Here is a 17,507-nt window from a genome sequence, read left to right as displayed (position 1 = left end):
GATGGGGAGAACCGCTGATGCCGTCAGACACTAACACACTTTACTACCACGGAATTTTCTGGACAGCCCAGTCAGTGCAATGCATCATAATTTGTAATTGTAGTAAATTCCATGATCCGAGACTAGTCCTAAATTTTATTTTACTCCGTTGTTCTATTATAAGCGAACACGAATAGGACACCAGAAGGCGTTGATCGGCGTGTTGCTCCTTTTCGTCTCAACCACGAATATTATTCGCAGGTTTGTTGACTGAAGACTCCATCCCAGAACGGTCCGCTAGCCATAAACACGTGTTGTGGGCTTCTTTGTGTGTGTCGGAGACAGTAACCCCAGCCTTCTTTGGACCTGCGATTGTGTCCCTTTCAAAAAAAACCGCCAACCATGGCCACATTTGTCTCATTCACAGCGTCCGGGCGAAGATTTATGGCCGATTTCCGCCATGTTCCTTCTCATCAGTTTCCTGGTTCGTACAGTTTCGCGTTCCAATCCACTGCCGGTATTAAAGTTTGTTTGTTCCACACCCGGAGTGTTCGTCCTCTTGAAATTTAACTTGTACACGATTGCGAGCCATTTTGATTGGAATGGATAGACCCGTATCTTCTCTGGAGTAAATTCGGGCCTTAATTTAGTCCATTCGGTTTCCATACAACACTGCTCCTTAATCTGTTGGTCCTCTACCGCCGTAAGACACGGCTACGAGCTTTGCAAGAGCAGTAGACGCAGCTCTTGCAAAATCCACTGTGTCTGAGGGTGACACGATGACACTGAAGTCATCCACAATTGTGGATCGATTGAGCCGAGGGTGTGTAGATACCGGGACTTCTGTTATGTCTTAAGGCAGTGTGGAAGTCCCTTTCTAAGTGGAGTTAATATCAAACGGAAGTCAGTCCAATTTCCAACCGTGAGAAACAACTTAACACGGCGACAGTACCTTCGCCAAGCTTCATAGTTGAGACGACACGCTCTGATAAATATCGCTCTCTGCGCATTCGTCAGATCCAAAACATGGCTTCTTGATCGAAAAACCATGCATGTGGGTCACAACTTTCCAAAGGTCAATTACAGTGGGCACATGCACAGTAAGTGGATACTGCGACGCGTGCTGTAATCTTCCGTAAAATCCGATGGCCTGCCTCGGATTGTAGGGAAGAGGTTCGTCCTCGAACCTTCAAACTCTCAAACTAATATCAGTTTCCGTCGCTTCGATGAACTTCAATGACGATTGGCAGGAAATACGTTCCAGCGCTCTTCGGTCTTTTTCTCTCATCTACAACTGTATTGGTGCACATGATCAAACATGACAATACGTAGTAGTACCAGCCTACTGGCGATTCCATCAGTCACCATTGATTTAAAAGTTGTAGTGCCACAAACGTATTGATTTCGAGGAAGGCATCCATCGTATTTTATTAATCTGCTTACTTCTACCGCGAATGCGGTTGCTGCGGTATGGTTCATTTTTCCCAAATTCCATGAGTATCCAGCGTATTTCTCTTCAGGTGAACTTCGGGTCGAATGCAATCTAAGTTCTCAAATCAACGTGAATACGTTGATTTGAGAACTTACAGATACAAGGTGGAACCCCCAGTCAAGGAGAAATAGTATAAGAGCAATAATAATAACAATAATAATAACTAGGGGCTCAGCCCCTGCTCGTTTTGCTAGCCAACCCCCGCGCATGCTATTGTACGTAATATGTAGCGGTATGACGGAGTAAGTCATATCTTTTCTACGTAAAATACACACCTTGTCGAAACGCACTGATCGATACGTATAAAAGAAAATAGAAAGTGTAAGAAAAAGCGATAAAAAGAAAAATTGTGTGAATGAAAGTGATTATTAATTGCATGTTCTATCTTAGCCTCCTCACCAGACAGACTGATGGCTATGCAGGCCTTCATGGGCTTCATGGTTATCCAAGCTGACACCATGCTGTAGCTGGCATGGTGTGGGATGCTGACACTGGCCATAGGGGTAAACCCCAGGCCAGTGTGGGAGAGAGCTGCAAAAAGCACAGTCCACCATAGGAATCTTTCCTACCACCTAGGGTGGTTTGAGGCTGCTTCCCCCAATCCCCTTCCCTGTGTGGCCCTATCCCCTTTTGCCTAGTGGCTCCCCCCCACCATCCACTTTCAACTCCCACCCTCTGAACCAGGATGGGCGCCCTGTACCCGGGGTTCCCTTACTGTTCCGCTTTTAAATCAGGTGAGTGCCTCAACACAGCCCCTCTGTTTTCTACCCCTTTTATCTCACCCTCTTCCTATCTCCCCATCTCTCTTCCAATTTTTTTTTTTTTTTGGCCTTCCTTGGATGCATAGGCTACCCCAGGGTTCACCCCACCAGAGCTTTCTTCTCGCCTAATGTGTCCTGGTCCGCCTCCCCTTGGCGGTGACGGAAACTCTGGTTGTTAGTGGCTCTCCACAGCCCACCCCAGGCTAAGTGGACAGAGGAACATCACAACCCATGCTAATACTTCACTGTGTGGCATGCTATATCAATTATCAAGAGAGAACAGTGTACTTGCATTGGCTTCACCACAGACCCGACCAAGAACAGCAATGCAGAAAAGAAATGACTAACCAAATATCTTCAACAAACCTGGCAATCACGATGAGCGGACTCAACTACAGGTGAGATAACCCGGAAGTTTATCCCGGACATTACCCAAGTGTACCCCCAACAGCCAAACTGGTTCTCACCGAGGCTCTACACCACCTTTCTTCTAACAGGGCATGGCTCTTTTAATGCCAAGCTGTTGACATTCGGCATCAGGGATTCCCCAATATGCCACTGTGGAGAAAACCAAACATGGTCCCACCTAATGCACGATTGTCCTCTCTTTGAGGACATCAGATGTCATTTCATCACAAAGATACGCTTTAATCCGAAGGAACGGGAGCACTTTATATTACGTGAGGAGGAGCACTACAAGGCCCTCTCGTGCTTTGCACATGAGCTGTTTACCCGGCTAAGGGCAATGCCCCGACCTCCCCAGGCCTGATGAACGACTTGATTACAACTACAACTCACTGGACAGGACTCTGCTCCCATGAGTGCCATTACCTTGTCAACTGAACCAGAGTGTAATCCCAAACGTAATCCCATGAGTGCCATTACCTTGTCAACTGAACCAGAAAGAATAGAATATCATGGTACTCTGTTCTTTCTTACACTTACTAATAAACTGATAGTACTTCTTGGTGATTGTCACATCCTAGGGTAGTTCGTGGGGTAAATGACAAACACTGACACCCTGCCAACTGGACCGACAGCGCATGTCATTAACCCCACGAACTACCCTAGGATGTGACAACCACCATAGAGACCAATGACGACGGAACAACTGGACGGGACACAGATCCCAGGAATGACAACACTGCATCGATCCCCAGACAACAGAACAAACAATGGAAGTGACCCCATACCAAGAATGATCACCCAAAATGGAAATAGAAGGACCATGACCACGAACAAACTGGATGGGACCTTGATCCTACTACCAACGCCAGCATTCAACCGATCTGTGAACAAGTCGGTAGCGATCTTGTCCCTGGATGTACCTTCTGGTGGGGCCACTGTCAGGATGCTGTCCTGAACTTACTGACCTAGCCAAGCTGGACACACGCCATATTGGCGATCAGTGCCGGCTCCTTTGTCCGGCCCTTTCTACCCTACCCCGGCGGGGGGAGGAGACAGTCTTGCTGTTTCCTCCCCTCCTCGCCACCCCCATTCTTCCTTCTGGCAGGGCATGGGCATGGGCATGCCCTGCAGCCACCAACTTCAGGTCTCCTACTCTATTGGCCTCATCCTTCTTCCTTTGACCCCTCAGTCTTCAGTCTTCCCCCTCTCTATCTTTACACAAGCGAATGCCCCCACATGTCCAAATTAACTTACACCCACATTTCGATCTTTCCTTATTCAAGCGACATCACCCTACGCAATCGAGAGATATCACACATAAATTATAAATAGATAATTCTGTATATAACTTATATTTGTATATATGAATGTGCACCCCCCTGGTTAATAGCTGTAAGCGGGTGTCTCTTAAGAGAAAATAAAGATAATAATAATTACAAAAATAATATATATATATATATATAGGTATAAAAAATAATAATAAATAAAAGACCCTTTTTTAAAATTTTTTTTAAAGGTCCTAGCCACTGAAATCTCAGGAAATTAGGTGGCAGGACCTCCCAGAGTGAACTATAGACTAGTGGGTACCTGGTCTGCCTCCACGGGGCGTAAGTGAGGCAACGTTGGCTTCAGCAGAGATCCAGCGGCTAAATGGCCAGAGGAACAACGGTACAAAACACCACACTTCCATAATCCATACACTTTTAAATCTCTGGCCTTCCCAGTGAACCGGTAAAGCCCAAAATAGAACACCCAAAATAGAAGCAACGCGGAGATGGGGGAAACCCCTGGTGCGTTAGACACTGAAAACAATTACACTTATTTCACAAATCCACACACCCTGGCCTTATGCAGGCCAGGGTTTGTGTTTTGTATTACATTCTACTTTTGATTAAGTAAAACAAAATACTGACAGAGTAAAAATGCGGAGTTGGGGTCGACCCCCGGTGCCGCCAGACAAAAAAACACTATGTCACTGTGATGGACAACTAATCAGGAAATGACCTATGTAATTATTTACCTGTGTATTTGTAGTTCGCGGCATTCTCAATTTCGAATAAATATTATGTAATTATTTACCTGCGTTTACATAGGTCACTTAGAAAAAGGCCTTTTGTTTCGGGTTCCCATAATGCATGAGGAATATTGTTGAATCCGAAAGATCAGGACTAAAATATTTATAAACTATACAAATATTTAAAATATTTACAAATATACAATATTCATTAATATACAAAAAACGTTACAATGGAACATCAAATGTTAGACAGCGAAGCGCGTGCACGGGTTGGTGAACATTATGGAGGCAGTTGTCAATAATTCATTGCATTTGTAGCGACGTAATTGCCTCGCTCTCTTCTCCCACTGGCTCCAATAAATATTACTAAGAAGAAACTTTTTTAATGTATAGAGAGATAATAATAATAATAATAACTCCTTCGAGATCATAGATTGGAGTAACACTGAGTTGGAGGATATCATGGGAAAGACAATGATGACCAAGAGCCGTCAACGCCACCCGAAGTTAGTCGTAGAGAGACCGACAAATAGCTCGGAAAGAGGGAGAAAGGGGCTCCGATAGACCCCATCGAGCAACAGAAAACAGCGATAGCTAAGCTGAAGAATGACTTCCAGAAAAACGCAGCAGCACTCTACCAGCCCATAAGAAGATAGACAAAGCAGCATACCCCACTCAACCTAAGCGAGTCCTGTCCTCATGGCTCGGTCCTTGGACCATTCTTCTGGTCCATTGTCTTTGGCCTTTGAAGACGACCTAGTCTTGGTTATCCATGCTTTTTCTCGAGCCCAGTTGGAAGTCGATGCCAATCTGGGCTCGAGAACGCTCCAGAGGAAGCTCGAGAGCTGGGCCTCCACACTCCGGCTCACTATTTCTTGTGAGAAAACGAAATCTATTTTGCTCATGGGAGCGCTTCAACTAACAAGACAACCAACCATAAAAATTAACGGTGCACCCAATAAAATTGTTCCCTGAAATAAAGTACATCGGCATCATCCTCGATATCCTCGCTGACGTTTTATCCGCATCTCGTTCATGTCGCAACAAAAATTAGGAAATACCCGGCACTGATTGTCAGAATTAATAGGGCACACTGGGGCGTTAAACGAAGAGCACGTGCACTAAAGGTTGCCGTAGCCTAGTGGTTAGGCTTGCGGGTGCATAAGTACACGTGCCTTGAGTGACCGGGGTTCAAGCCAGTGACTGCTGAATACGGTGCCGTTTCTTGTATTCTGTCTATCTTGTGAACTCCTCTGACCGTTTAATCGTCCCGGAGTATAAACAGAAAAAATAATAGATGAACCCATCTTCTTTCCAATTGTCTGTTACGGTGCGGCAGTTTGGTGTACCAGAGCCAACATCCAGCGAAACAAAGCTAAGTTGGATTCAATTCAGAGAGTTACTCCTCACAGTTACTAGAGCCAGTCGCACCGTTAGTACGCCAGCCCTTCAAGCCCTCGCAGGATATCTAGCTCTGTATCTTGAGGTGATCAAGAGAGGCTTATTTCAAAGACTGAAGAGAGGTATTTCCTCTGAGATCCTTGTCGTCCACCATGATCTGACCAACGATCCCAAAAGAGAGAGAAAAGATACCACGTGTAACAACCGGTGAAGGACTGCCTCATTTCTTTATATTTTGTATATTTCCCTCATGCTTATGTAATTTATAGCAATTTAGAGAAAATAATATCCTTTAATTCTGTTAATTATGTAAAATAATAAACACTAAGTTCTGTACCTGTCGGGTTAAGCATACATGGGCCCCATGTAACCGCCAGGCACATGTCCCTGTCTTAACCTCTGTGTGTAATATCACCCCCCTAGCTTCTAGCTGTCCAGGGGGTGGCTCTTTGGCAGAGCAATAAACAGATTTAATAAAAATAAAAAAAATAAAATTTAATAAAAACGTATTGCAAACAAACTCATCGAAATTTTGCAAGACGCATGGTATAACACAAACAAAGGAGCTATTACCAAAGTTTTCTTACCTTCTGTTGCCCAAACATACCCAAAGTCTCCTCGTTGCTTTTCACCGGGCCTCCAAGGAACGTTCTTACTTACTGGGTACGGACACTTCAGGAAAAAAAAATTGACAGATCTGGGCATCGAACAAAACCCACTTTGCACATGCGGACAACCTGAAAGCTGGGAGCATGTAACGTACTACTGTCTTTATTATCAGGATTATAGGACAAGACTGGTCACAAAAACACACGGAAACTTACACCATCAGGAACATGTTTCTACAAGATGAGCTCTACTATCATGCCCTTACTGCATTTGCTCAATCAACCTTCCAACTCAGATAACAATCTCCTAGGCAACAGTTCGACAGTAGTACAAAGGGAATCCACCTAAACGCACTGCAAACCTCTATGGGGTAGAATAAACTATTGCCGCTGCCGGGGTAGGATACGCTGCAAACCCCTTCCGGGGTAGGATTAATTTCAAACCTTGCTGACACCTTCGGGTGTGGGATGACTTTGCACCTGTATACTGGAAGCTGAGTTAGGTGCTACAAACGACTTCGGATGTTAAATGCCATATGGCACTTCTTTGCAGGGTAACTGTTACCCTGCAACCTTTTTACTTTCTTATCCTGGGTGAGTGGGTGGGTTCCCCAGGCCAGGGATTCCAACCTTCATTCTCTCCCTCCTTCCATCATCTGGAGGACGCCTTCTTCCACTTTTATTCTTCTTCCTTCTCACTTTAACTTCCCCCTCTTTAGCTATCTCCCTTGTTTTCTTCCTTTTTTTAGCTTGGTCTTTGTCAGGAAGCTCAGGCGACCCTGGCAGAGGCCAGCCAGATTATTATGAGCAGCCTGGCTCACCTCTCAGTGGTGGTGGCGGGGTTCACGGGGTCCCATTATGGTCCTATGGCCAAGAAGCCAGTGAAATTACAACCGAACATAGCACTACTCTGACACAAGCCAGACATTACACCTTTTCAGGCTTTTACAGAAATTCTGTACTTCTTCACAAAGTACCATGGCGCAGATGTGGGAAACCACCGGTGGCGCCTTCTATAAAACACTATGCCAACCTAAGCGAGGAGTTCCTGCCCACCCAGACGGTGCAAACTAAGCTAGAAAGATGGGAAAAAAAGACACTCCATGGCAGAAACTACAATGGCCTCCATCAAGACCACATAGATAAAATGTCTTCCAATGTCTGGCTGACGAGTGGGACGCTCTTTCCCGATACTGGACGATTCATGCTCGCCATCCAAGACCAGATAATCAACAACAGAAACTATGAAAAATAAATAGCCAAGGAGCCCGGAGTGTCAAATGACACATGTCTACGACGCTACCTGGCCTCAAAAACAATCCAACGCATCACTACGGGATGCAAGGTGATTACCCAGACTGAGTACACTCATAGACACGACCAGGTAGCCAGGATAATACATCACAAGCTAGCGAGGAAATACCAGTTGACCAAAGAAAGTGTACCCAACTACAAGTATGAAACCCATGCAGTACTAGAGACCCCAACCCAAGAGCTGTACTGGGACCGGGCCATAATAACGGATAAGACAGTGCCGCACAACAGACCGGACATAACCCTTGTGGACAAGAAGGAAAAGGCTACCTATCTGATTTACATAGCGGTGCCCAACACTGGCAACTGCAGAAAACCCATGGGGAAAATATCAGGAAACACACGAACCTAAGACAGGAGATGAAAGAGATATGGCATATGCAACAAGTAACGACCATCCCGATCATCGTGTCAACCACCGGTATGGTGCCAAAGATCCTTCATAGCAGCCTAGCAGCAATAGGACTCCTAGCAAACACCTACAAGGAACTCCAGAAAGTCGCAATCCTGAATACCTGTAGGATTGTCAGAGAGTTCCTCGACCAACAGTAACAGCAGACATAACAGCAACCACCCTGTGTACTTGGTAGCAATACCCGTCACGAGGTGGAACCCCCAACCTACATCGGTCCAGACAAATTCCCACTATTTATGATTAAAATCTGCAGCTGTTTCATCATCGATATATTATTACATCTATTTCAGAGAATAATGGTGGAAGAGGATTTTCTGAAGCTATGGAAAAGCTATTACGTAAAACATATCCCCAAAATAAAACACCCTAAATCGGTAAAAGACTTCAGACCAATCGCTGTTGGATGCTCTTTGCAAAAAATCTTCTTAAAAACAATTGTGGACATCATCATCCAACACTGCTTCAAACACAGTCCTGAATACCTGCACTCAGTACTTCCTCAGAGATCGACCATCACCAATCTAATGGGAACACTACTAAGGATCCAGCAAGCGCTAAATAACAAGCAGCAACTGGATCTCGTTTTTCTAGATGTGGAAGCCGCATTCGACAACATATCCATCCCAGCTCTAATAGTTATTCTGAGGGACTGCTTCCTCATTACGGGAAATGTCCTCCATTTTTTAACGAACACTCTTCTGCGCAGACAAATCACAATAACAAACGTGAATGTGTGTGTGCTACGTATCAAGTCGATAAAGGAGTCCCACAAGGCGGCATACTGTCCGCCACACTCTTTGCCATAGCCCTCGAACCCTTCTTAGCTCAAAACAGGAAGAAATTCATCACATATGCGGACGATATGAAATTTTTTATTACCTCAGAAGACCAAAAATCTGCCAGCTACTGCAACGAAGTGGCCAAAGCCAAAATAAAAGAACTACAGAAATACCTCGACTCTATCGGGCTACACCTAAATGAAGACAAGACTGCGCAAATGACGTTCACAAACAAAATAAATCCAAACAAAATAAGAACATACGCGAACGACATTCTGTCCAAAAGGTTCAGTCACATGTTGATCTTGGACTCAAGTGGGACGAAGGACTGAACTCCCTTCCGCCCTATGCTTACATCCGTAGGAAAACATACACGGCGCTCTGGACAATCGGGAAGGAACTAACCGGTATTAGAAACCCCAATTTAATGATTCAGTATATCAATAGATGTGTTGTCCCTGTTCCTCTATACGCGTCACAAATCTAGTCTTCAGCTCCGGGAAGCACTATCAAGGCTTTTCAAGGAATAGAATACTTGCTCTTGAGATGGCTGAACAGAATTACAGCTTAGCCTTTTAGCATCTCAAGAGGTAAACTATACTCCAATTTAGAAGTCACACCCTGGAGACAAATGATCAATACAAAGAATAAGATGGCACTTGCTCAGATCTTAACGGGACGGCTGGATTCTCCGAAAGCCCGAGAGTGGATAGTATAACACCAGGAGAAAAGCAAAGGCGAGTTGCATGTAAGGAACAGCAACTGAAACCCGCATTTACGCAGCTGGATAGTCTGGGAAGATTCTTTCCAGCAAACACTCTAAAGCTGTTTAATACAAGCAAAACATACAGAAAAGAAGATATCGACCTGCAGATGCAGATGTAAGAACAAATAAATAGCACTAAAAACCTCCATAGAGTAGCTGACAGGAATCCCGACCTCATCTGGAAACACTCTCCTGGATATGTCTTATCTACTCCACTCTACTCCCACAGAAGAAACAAACTGCTGAAAACAGTAAAAATGAACTTTTACGCTTTTATTCTGTATTAAATTGTAAATATGGTGATGTTATGCTTTAGACGCAGCAGTATAAATTTGTACTCGTTTATTTATTAAGTCGTAAGCAGATTACAAGTTATTAATGTATCGTATAATTCTGATAAGAAGTACTACATGTATTGATTAATTTAGTAACGAGTGTTACATTTAATGTAAAATTGTATATAATATTATTATTCTCTGATGCATAACAGAATATGTATCAACAGCTCCTAGTCAATGGCTGTAACCGGGTGTTTCCTAGGAGAAATAAAGATAATAATAATAAAAATCAGGGAGAAATAATGTAAGAGCAATAATAATAATGATATAACTCTCGCCGAAGAAGAACCGGTCTTCTGCGCAATCCGCAATCTTCGACACTCTGAAACCTGCAGTGACCCACCGACACAATCCGAGGAGACCTCGATACGATCCTGAACTGTAAGCTTCTATTTCACTCACGAGCTCCATTGGGACTGGCCCACCTTCCCGCGGTGTGGACGAGTGCCCAGAATCATCTGTCCACGTGACTGATGCTTCTGAGTAGTCAAGCGGCCAGAACAGAACAGGACATTCTGGGATACCTTTTGGCTGGAGGATTCCCCTTGCTGCCCTTAGGGCCAATCCCGAGCTCTACTCGTGTTCAGCACGACTGTATCTCTCGGACAGGTTGCCCCCTCAACAGATGCACAAGCAAACCCAGGCACTCGACACCGACCTGAACAAATTCGCTGTTGACCGAACTTACTGGAAAAAAATGATGAGTAGCGGGAGGACTATTGAACAATGACTGATGTCTGCCTTGCATCTGCTCCTGTCTGATTGAGCTGGTGCTCCTATCTCGATGTTAAGCCAGCTCGATCAGACCATTTAAATTACAATAGATCTACCAACAAATACTTCCTAAAAATAATGCAGGTGAACGCGCAACGTTCACGTTGCGTTGCAGATGAACTAAGAGCTTCATGTTTGCAGGATAAAGTAGACATTTTGGCCATTCAGGAACCCTACTCGATATATAGACAAACGGATAAATTATATCACGTTGTTGGATGCCCGTTAGTAGCTAGAGTCGTTGCATGTGAATCCAAGCAGCCAAAAACTGCCATCCTTGTATTTAATGGAGCTCTAACTGTAACAGTCATATCTCGTTTTTGTACATCCTTTTCTACCTGCATCCATATTTCTACCCAATTTTTAGACTTCTACATGGTTTCTTTATATTGCGCTCCAAAAGACCTCAATATTGGGGTACCAATGCATCTTTTGGAAGAAATTTTAAGCACTTTTCCTATAGCAAATATATTGGTTTTAACTGACTCCAATGCAAAATCTCAACTTTGGTTTAGCGAACGCAACGACGCTAGAGGTTCTGTGTTTGAAGAATTTATATTGACTAACCATTGGAATGTGTATAATCTTACCCTTTCCTCTCCATGCTTGTCGCAGCATGTAAAAAACTGGATGGTCTGCCCGGATGTATGCAATATCGATCACTTTTGATTTAGTATTAAATGTTAGGGATGGAGGTTCAAATGGGGGTTCAAATTACACGGAACTATTTAGTCTAGATGAATTTGCACTTGCAATTTCTAAAATCAATCTGTCAAAATGTCCTGGAACGGACTTAGTTGAAAATGTGGCAATCAAAATATTTCACCAACATTTTCCACATATATTGTTGAATATATTCAACAAATATCTATTAGAGGGGACTTTTCCAAATTTTTGGAAGATTGCGTTAGTAAAGATGCTCAGAAAGGCTGGAAAATTGGCAACGGATCCCAAGGCATACCGGCCAATATCCCTTCTAGGAAATCTTGGAAAGCTTTATGAGAGTTTATTAGCGCCTAGGATGCAGAAGGTTTCGGCTGCAAGTAATATGATTTCTAATTCACAATTCGGCTTTAAGGAAGGCTCCTCCACTGAAGCTGCCACCAGAAATTTGGTGAATCTATGTAAAACTACAGACAACAAATACATGTTGGTTGTTTTTATCGACTTTAAGGGCGCTTTCGATACACTCTAGTGGGAGAGCGCCCTTAGGTCACTTCGACAGGCAGAATGTGATGATTTACTATATCAGGTTATTAGATCTTATTTTTCAAATAGGCAGATAAAAGTTATTGGAAAACACTTGGTATTTTCAAAATTCATTTCCAGAGGATGCCCACAAGGCTCGGTCCTTGGGCCTCTCCTCTGGAATTCTGTTTTAGACCAATGGTTACTAAAAGAAAGTCAAATTTGCAATAAAATAGCATTTGCCGACGATTTCGCGCTATGCATACCAGGCGGGTCAAGACGTTTGCTAGAAATACATGGGAAAGAAATCCTGGATGATTTGCTGGAATGGTCTAGAATAAACAAATTAAAAATTTCTGAGGCGAAAACTAAAATGATGATCTTCAACAATAAACTGGATTAAAACAGACCTCCTAAACTTCATGTCCAAATTCCTTATGTTTCTCAAAATAAATATCTTGGTCTCTTAATTGATGATAAGTTTTCTTTTATCCCCGACGTAAAGAACATAGCTGAAAAGATTAAGTTTACTGCCAATGTGATTAGGGTCTCAGGAGCTGAATGGGGTATAAAGCACAAAATTTTGGCATTATATTATAAGGCTATATTTTTGCCAATTGCAGTATATGCGGATGCCATATGCTTTCTTTGAGTTACTCACGTCAGAGTGAAAGCCAAACTTTTATCATTGCAGAGAAAGATGATATTGGCAACACACAGATGCTGCAGAACGACATCAACCAATGCTTTACAAGTGATCTCAGGTTGTATCCCGATTGACCTTTATGTGGCAGACCAAGGCATGATTTCTAACTTAAAGAAAGGTTTGGCAACTGAATTCCTCGACATTGCAAGTAATCCGGCCACGGACATTCGGCAGGAGAAAATTAATCTTTGGATAAAATTCATGAGAAGTGGAAATACAGATGGCAATCCAGTGAAACAGGACTCACTACCAGGGAGTTCATTGAAGACGCAACGTTTACTGTAAATAAGAAAGTTATGGGATGGTTTTATCCTTCAATGACAACGTCATATTTAATAACTGGACATGGTTCACTGCGGGATAAATTGTGTAAATTTGGACTGGAACCTGACCGTTTGTGCTTTTGTGGGGCAGTAGAAGACTGGAGGCATGTTCTGCTTCATTTCCCGGCGTATGACGACTTCAGACAAGAATTATTTAACAGCACTCAACTTATTAGGACCGACAACCTCGATATTTTGATTCAAAATGCCAAGAACTTTGCAGCATTCCAATCCTTTTCTGACAAGGTGTTTAAAAGAAAACGCTCCTTGTTTACTAATTCTAGAAGTGGACAGTAGACTGATGTATTCATGAAATTATATTTCATGAATACATCATCCTACCTTAGAAATTATATTCCTACCTGTTAACTTAGAAACTAAATGTTGTCTTCTTAAATTAGTAATAATATAGAATGTATAAAATGGTATTAACTATACATAATTTTTTTCTTTCTTTTTTTTTTACATAGGATTTTTTTATTTATCATTATTGTTGTTATTATTATTATTATTATTATTATTATTATTATTATTTTGTTTTTTATTTTTTATTTTATTTATTTATTTTTTCCCCCTCGGGTTGGGCAGGTTGAGGGTTCCTGTCCTTTGGTATTGCATTCCTTCCAATGGACGACAAATTGGTGCAGCAGCACTGGAATGATAGAGGCAGGCACAACTACTCATGCTTAGAAAGGGGCAGTGATTGACCGGGTGTGGTGGTGATCGCTGTAGAGTGTAGACATCAGAGTTACTCTCTCTCTCTCTCTCTCTCTCTCTCTCTCTCTCTCTCTCTCTCTCTCTCAACACAGATTGTGCAAGGTGGAGTTCGACTAAACGTGTAGGTGACCCCCAAAACAAGTACATCCGCATACATACATACACACGTAGTATATCTTTTATTGTGTTTTACTGCTTGCAAGTGAAGATGTACAATTAAAATTGTTTCTTACGCAGAATGCGATGATTGGAAATAGAAATTGTTTGTATATTTGTATATATGTAATAAAAAAAAAAAAAAAAGCTCGATCAGAGCTAAGTCTCGTGAGTTCTCTCCTTTGTACTGTACTGAAATATTCCTTCATTTGTATACTTACCTTTTTTCATTTTGTAAATAATTGCTCGCGTATCCCGGTGGTATCGGGAGGCTGTAACCCCCGGGCTTTATGGCCGTGAAGGGCAATAAAGATTATCTTTCTCTAACATACACATTGCTCACACAAACTCACACTACTCACGTATCAGGCCCTTTTACAGTGGTGCTCTTCTTCACAGAGATACGAGGCGGAGCTGCCCCTTATAAAAAACACATGTCCACCCCTCCTTCCCACAACGGATGGGAAGAGATGATTCTGGGTACTTGTCCACACCACGAGAAGGTGGGCAATCCCAATGGAACACGTACTGTCTCAATATGAGACTCTGAACCACCTGATGTTGCCAAAAGGTTGCTGCAGTCTAAGACCAGAATGAAGGGGGGGGGGTGCAGAGCGCCCACCGCAGGTCTCGCTCGAATAAGCACCCCTCCCTCCGTTTCCAGGGTTCGCTGATAATGCGTTTCCTTCTCCAGTGGCGACAGAACGTTCATCTTAACGTCGAGAAGCGCGCACTATTTCCGAACTCAATCGTAAACAGAACAGTCCTCGTTGTTTGCATTCGAAACCTGAGTGGATCGAGACTGCGCACAAGGGAATTCTGGGTAATTGGAAAGATGCTATTGCACTACCACCGGTGGGTGCGTGATGTGTGCAGAGAAAAGCGCAACAAAACACACACCACTCATCACAGCAAACACTTTTTCAGGCTGCAAATTATTTTCAAAGCGAATAATTTCACTACCCCGCTCATTGCAACCTACGGATGGGTCCCTTTCGAAGCTATCCCCCCCCCCAGGGGTTATCGGTTCGGTTAACCGTTACGGACATTAACGACGCGAAAAAGCGGACGATGAGCGAGGGCAGGGAGCTTCCCATTCGGGAACCGCGGTTTTCTGTAGAGGGCGCCGGTGTCGTTCTCTCAATTCCAACTCGGATCTCCCCCCAACTGTCGCATTTTCTGCCTCCGTTTCTGCCAACTTTCCTCTCGAGTTCGGGCGAACTGCCGCGTCGGAAACTTGCAAAACTCTTCACCCCTCGCGGCTTCCACTGGAGTGACGTCACCGAGAAACACATTTCCGCCGAAAGGCATTGGCAGACGCGGCGATGCCATCCGGGCTCAGCCATCGACTCCCGTGACGTCATCGTTCGTCACCACCTTCATAAATATCGTAGGGGAAGCGGCGACAGGGATGTTGGCGAGCTCGATCTCCGCAACTGCTGACGTCGTGTTGGACCCGGACGTAGTTGACACGGGGGTTCCCCTCACCGTAATGAGCGGCGTCACCGACGCAAGTTTTTCCAGTCTTCCCGCAGTTCTGAGCGCCGCGAGTGCGTGGCAGCGCCCTCTACCCGTGACGAGCCACTAAGAGAGCGCCAAGAAAGAAGAAGTTTGTCCCGTTCCCAAGTCGGACGCTCGCAGTCGTGTCAGTGTAGCGTTCGTTTCCGTCATGTGCACGCGCTCCCAGTCGCACGAGATCATCTGGAAAGTGGGAGCGATGCGATGTGAGTGAAAGACTGTCCGATTGCACGTGCGAAGACATTTCCGAATTCGGCGAAGGCGACACCACACCACGCAGCGATTCTCCTTCTTCGCGACGATGGACGGCAGCGGGAGGATGGAGCAGGAGCCGATGACGGAGGACTACGTGCACGACTTCGACTTGGAGCACCTGGAGGAGGTGGTGAAGCAGGAGATGCACCGGGCCAAGTACGGGGCGCTCAACTGCGGCACCTCGCACGCAATGCACGTGGTGCAGAACCCTCCCGGCGTGGAGCACCTGCACATGCACGCCCATCCCGCGGGCACCCTCATGCCCTGTCACCGCAAGCCCGTCGCTCTGGCCGCCACCACGCCGGGCACACCGCCCGACACTCCGCCTGGAAACACGATGTGTCACAGCCTGCCACCTTCGCCCGCGTTCGCAGCTGTTCCGGTGACGAATCTGGCGAGCCCTATCATGCCCCCCGCATCGATGGAGTCGAAGACCCCCAACCTGATGGACGACAGCATGATGTGGTTCACGCAAGGATTGCGATACGGAGGAGTCAACGGAATCACGACCCAGGAGCCGCTTGACCTCCGACCGCAGTGCGGGAACGAGATGGACGGTTGGCTCATCCGCAAGGAATACCCCGAAGTGCAGATGGTGCCGCCAACCCCCGGACCCCTGTCGCAGAAGGCTGCCGGAGGAGGAGGTCACATGAACCACATGGGGAACGGCGGATCCGGTGTGGTGATGGGGGGAACGAGTCTTGGCGGGAGCCCACTCGGAGGGTCGTTGCACGGAGGAGGACATTCCATGAGGGACCTTCTGAACGACGACCAGTTGGTCACCCTATCCGTGCGCGAACTGAACAAAAAACTCCACGGCTACCCTCGCGAGGAGGTCGTCCGACTGAAGCAGAAGAGACGAACTCTGAAAAATCGGGGTTACGCCCAGAACTGCCGCACCAAACGACTGGCTCAGCGGCACGAGCTGGAAGGGAGGAACCGGATCCTGCAGGGGGAGTTGAGTCGCCTGAGACAGGAGTTGGAGCGCGCGTGCCAAGAGAGGGACTTTTACAAGCAGCAGTTGGAGGTCCTGCGAGGGAGGGACTGCTCCCAGGGGTCCCTGTCCAGCGTCTCCAGCGGAGCCGTCAGCAATCCCAGCTCTCCGGAGTTCTACCTATGAGGAGCCCCGCAGCGAAACAACAGGTGAGTTTTCTTCGTATGTGTGTGCGTGTGCGTGCTCTTTTCTCGCTCACCTACACGGGTTGAAACCGAACCCGGTGGGAAAGTGTTGCTTTCTGTCGCGTTTTTTAACGTGTTACGACAGTGGGACGGGGGAGTAGACACGCGCAGTGTCTTATGTAGGGCAAGAACGGAGCGTCACTTCAACTCCGCCTTGGTACGCTGCGATGAACTTCGAAACAGGCCACAAATGGTTGGGTTGTGTCGTTTGTGGCCACCAGGAAGGGGAACATTTGGAAAGCTTTTTGTCCAGTTGGTGTGGTACCTCGACTGACTAATACTCGATGCTCAAACGGGTTGGGGATCATATTGGAAAAAAAAAAAAAAAAAATCCTGGGATGGGGAGGACCTACCGGAAAATTTATATTTTTCGAGCGAACTTGTCGAATCTGTTTTCTCGGGTCAACTTCGCT

General features: G+C 45.2%; 1 protein-coding gene across 1 annotated transcript; it reads left to right on the top strand.

The window, feature by feature from the left end:
• The first annotated feature begins 15,961 nt into the window (after positions 1–15,961).
• On the top strand, positions 15,962–17,035 carry LOC150082426 (uncharacterized). Its single transcript, XM_090377740.1, has one exon. It carries the CDS (start codon positions 15,962–15,964, stop codon positions 17,033–17,035), a length of 1,074 nt encoding a protein of 357 aa, XP_090233866.1.
• The last annotated feature ends 472 nt before the right edge of the window (positions 17,036–17,507 follow it).

This window comes from Mastigoproctus giganteus, chromosome 7, assembly GCF_048544385.1.
Source record: "Mastigoproctus giganteus isolate SK-2022 chromosome 7, ASM4854438v1, whole genome shotgun sequence".
NCBI classification, from domain to species: Eukaryota; Metazoa; Arthropoda; class Arachnida; order Uropygi; family Thelyphonidae; genus Mastigoproctus; species Mastigoproctus giganteus.
The sequence above is the reverse complement of the archived record's forward strand: the minus strand, read 5'-3'. Positions and strand labels throughout refer to the sequence as shown.

What these genes read in the sequence shown, in the direction of transcription:
- LOC150082426 (XM_090377740.1), top strand. Translation starts at nt 15,962, where the DNA reads ATGGACGGCAGCGGGAGGATGGAGCAGGAGCCGATGACGGAGGACTAC.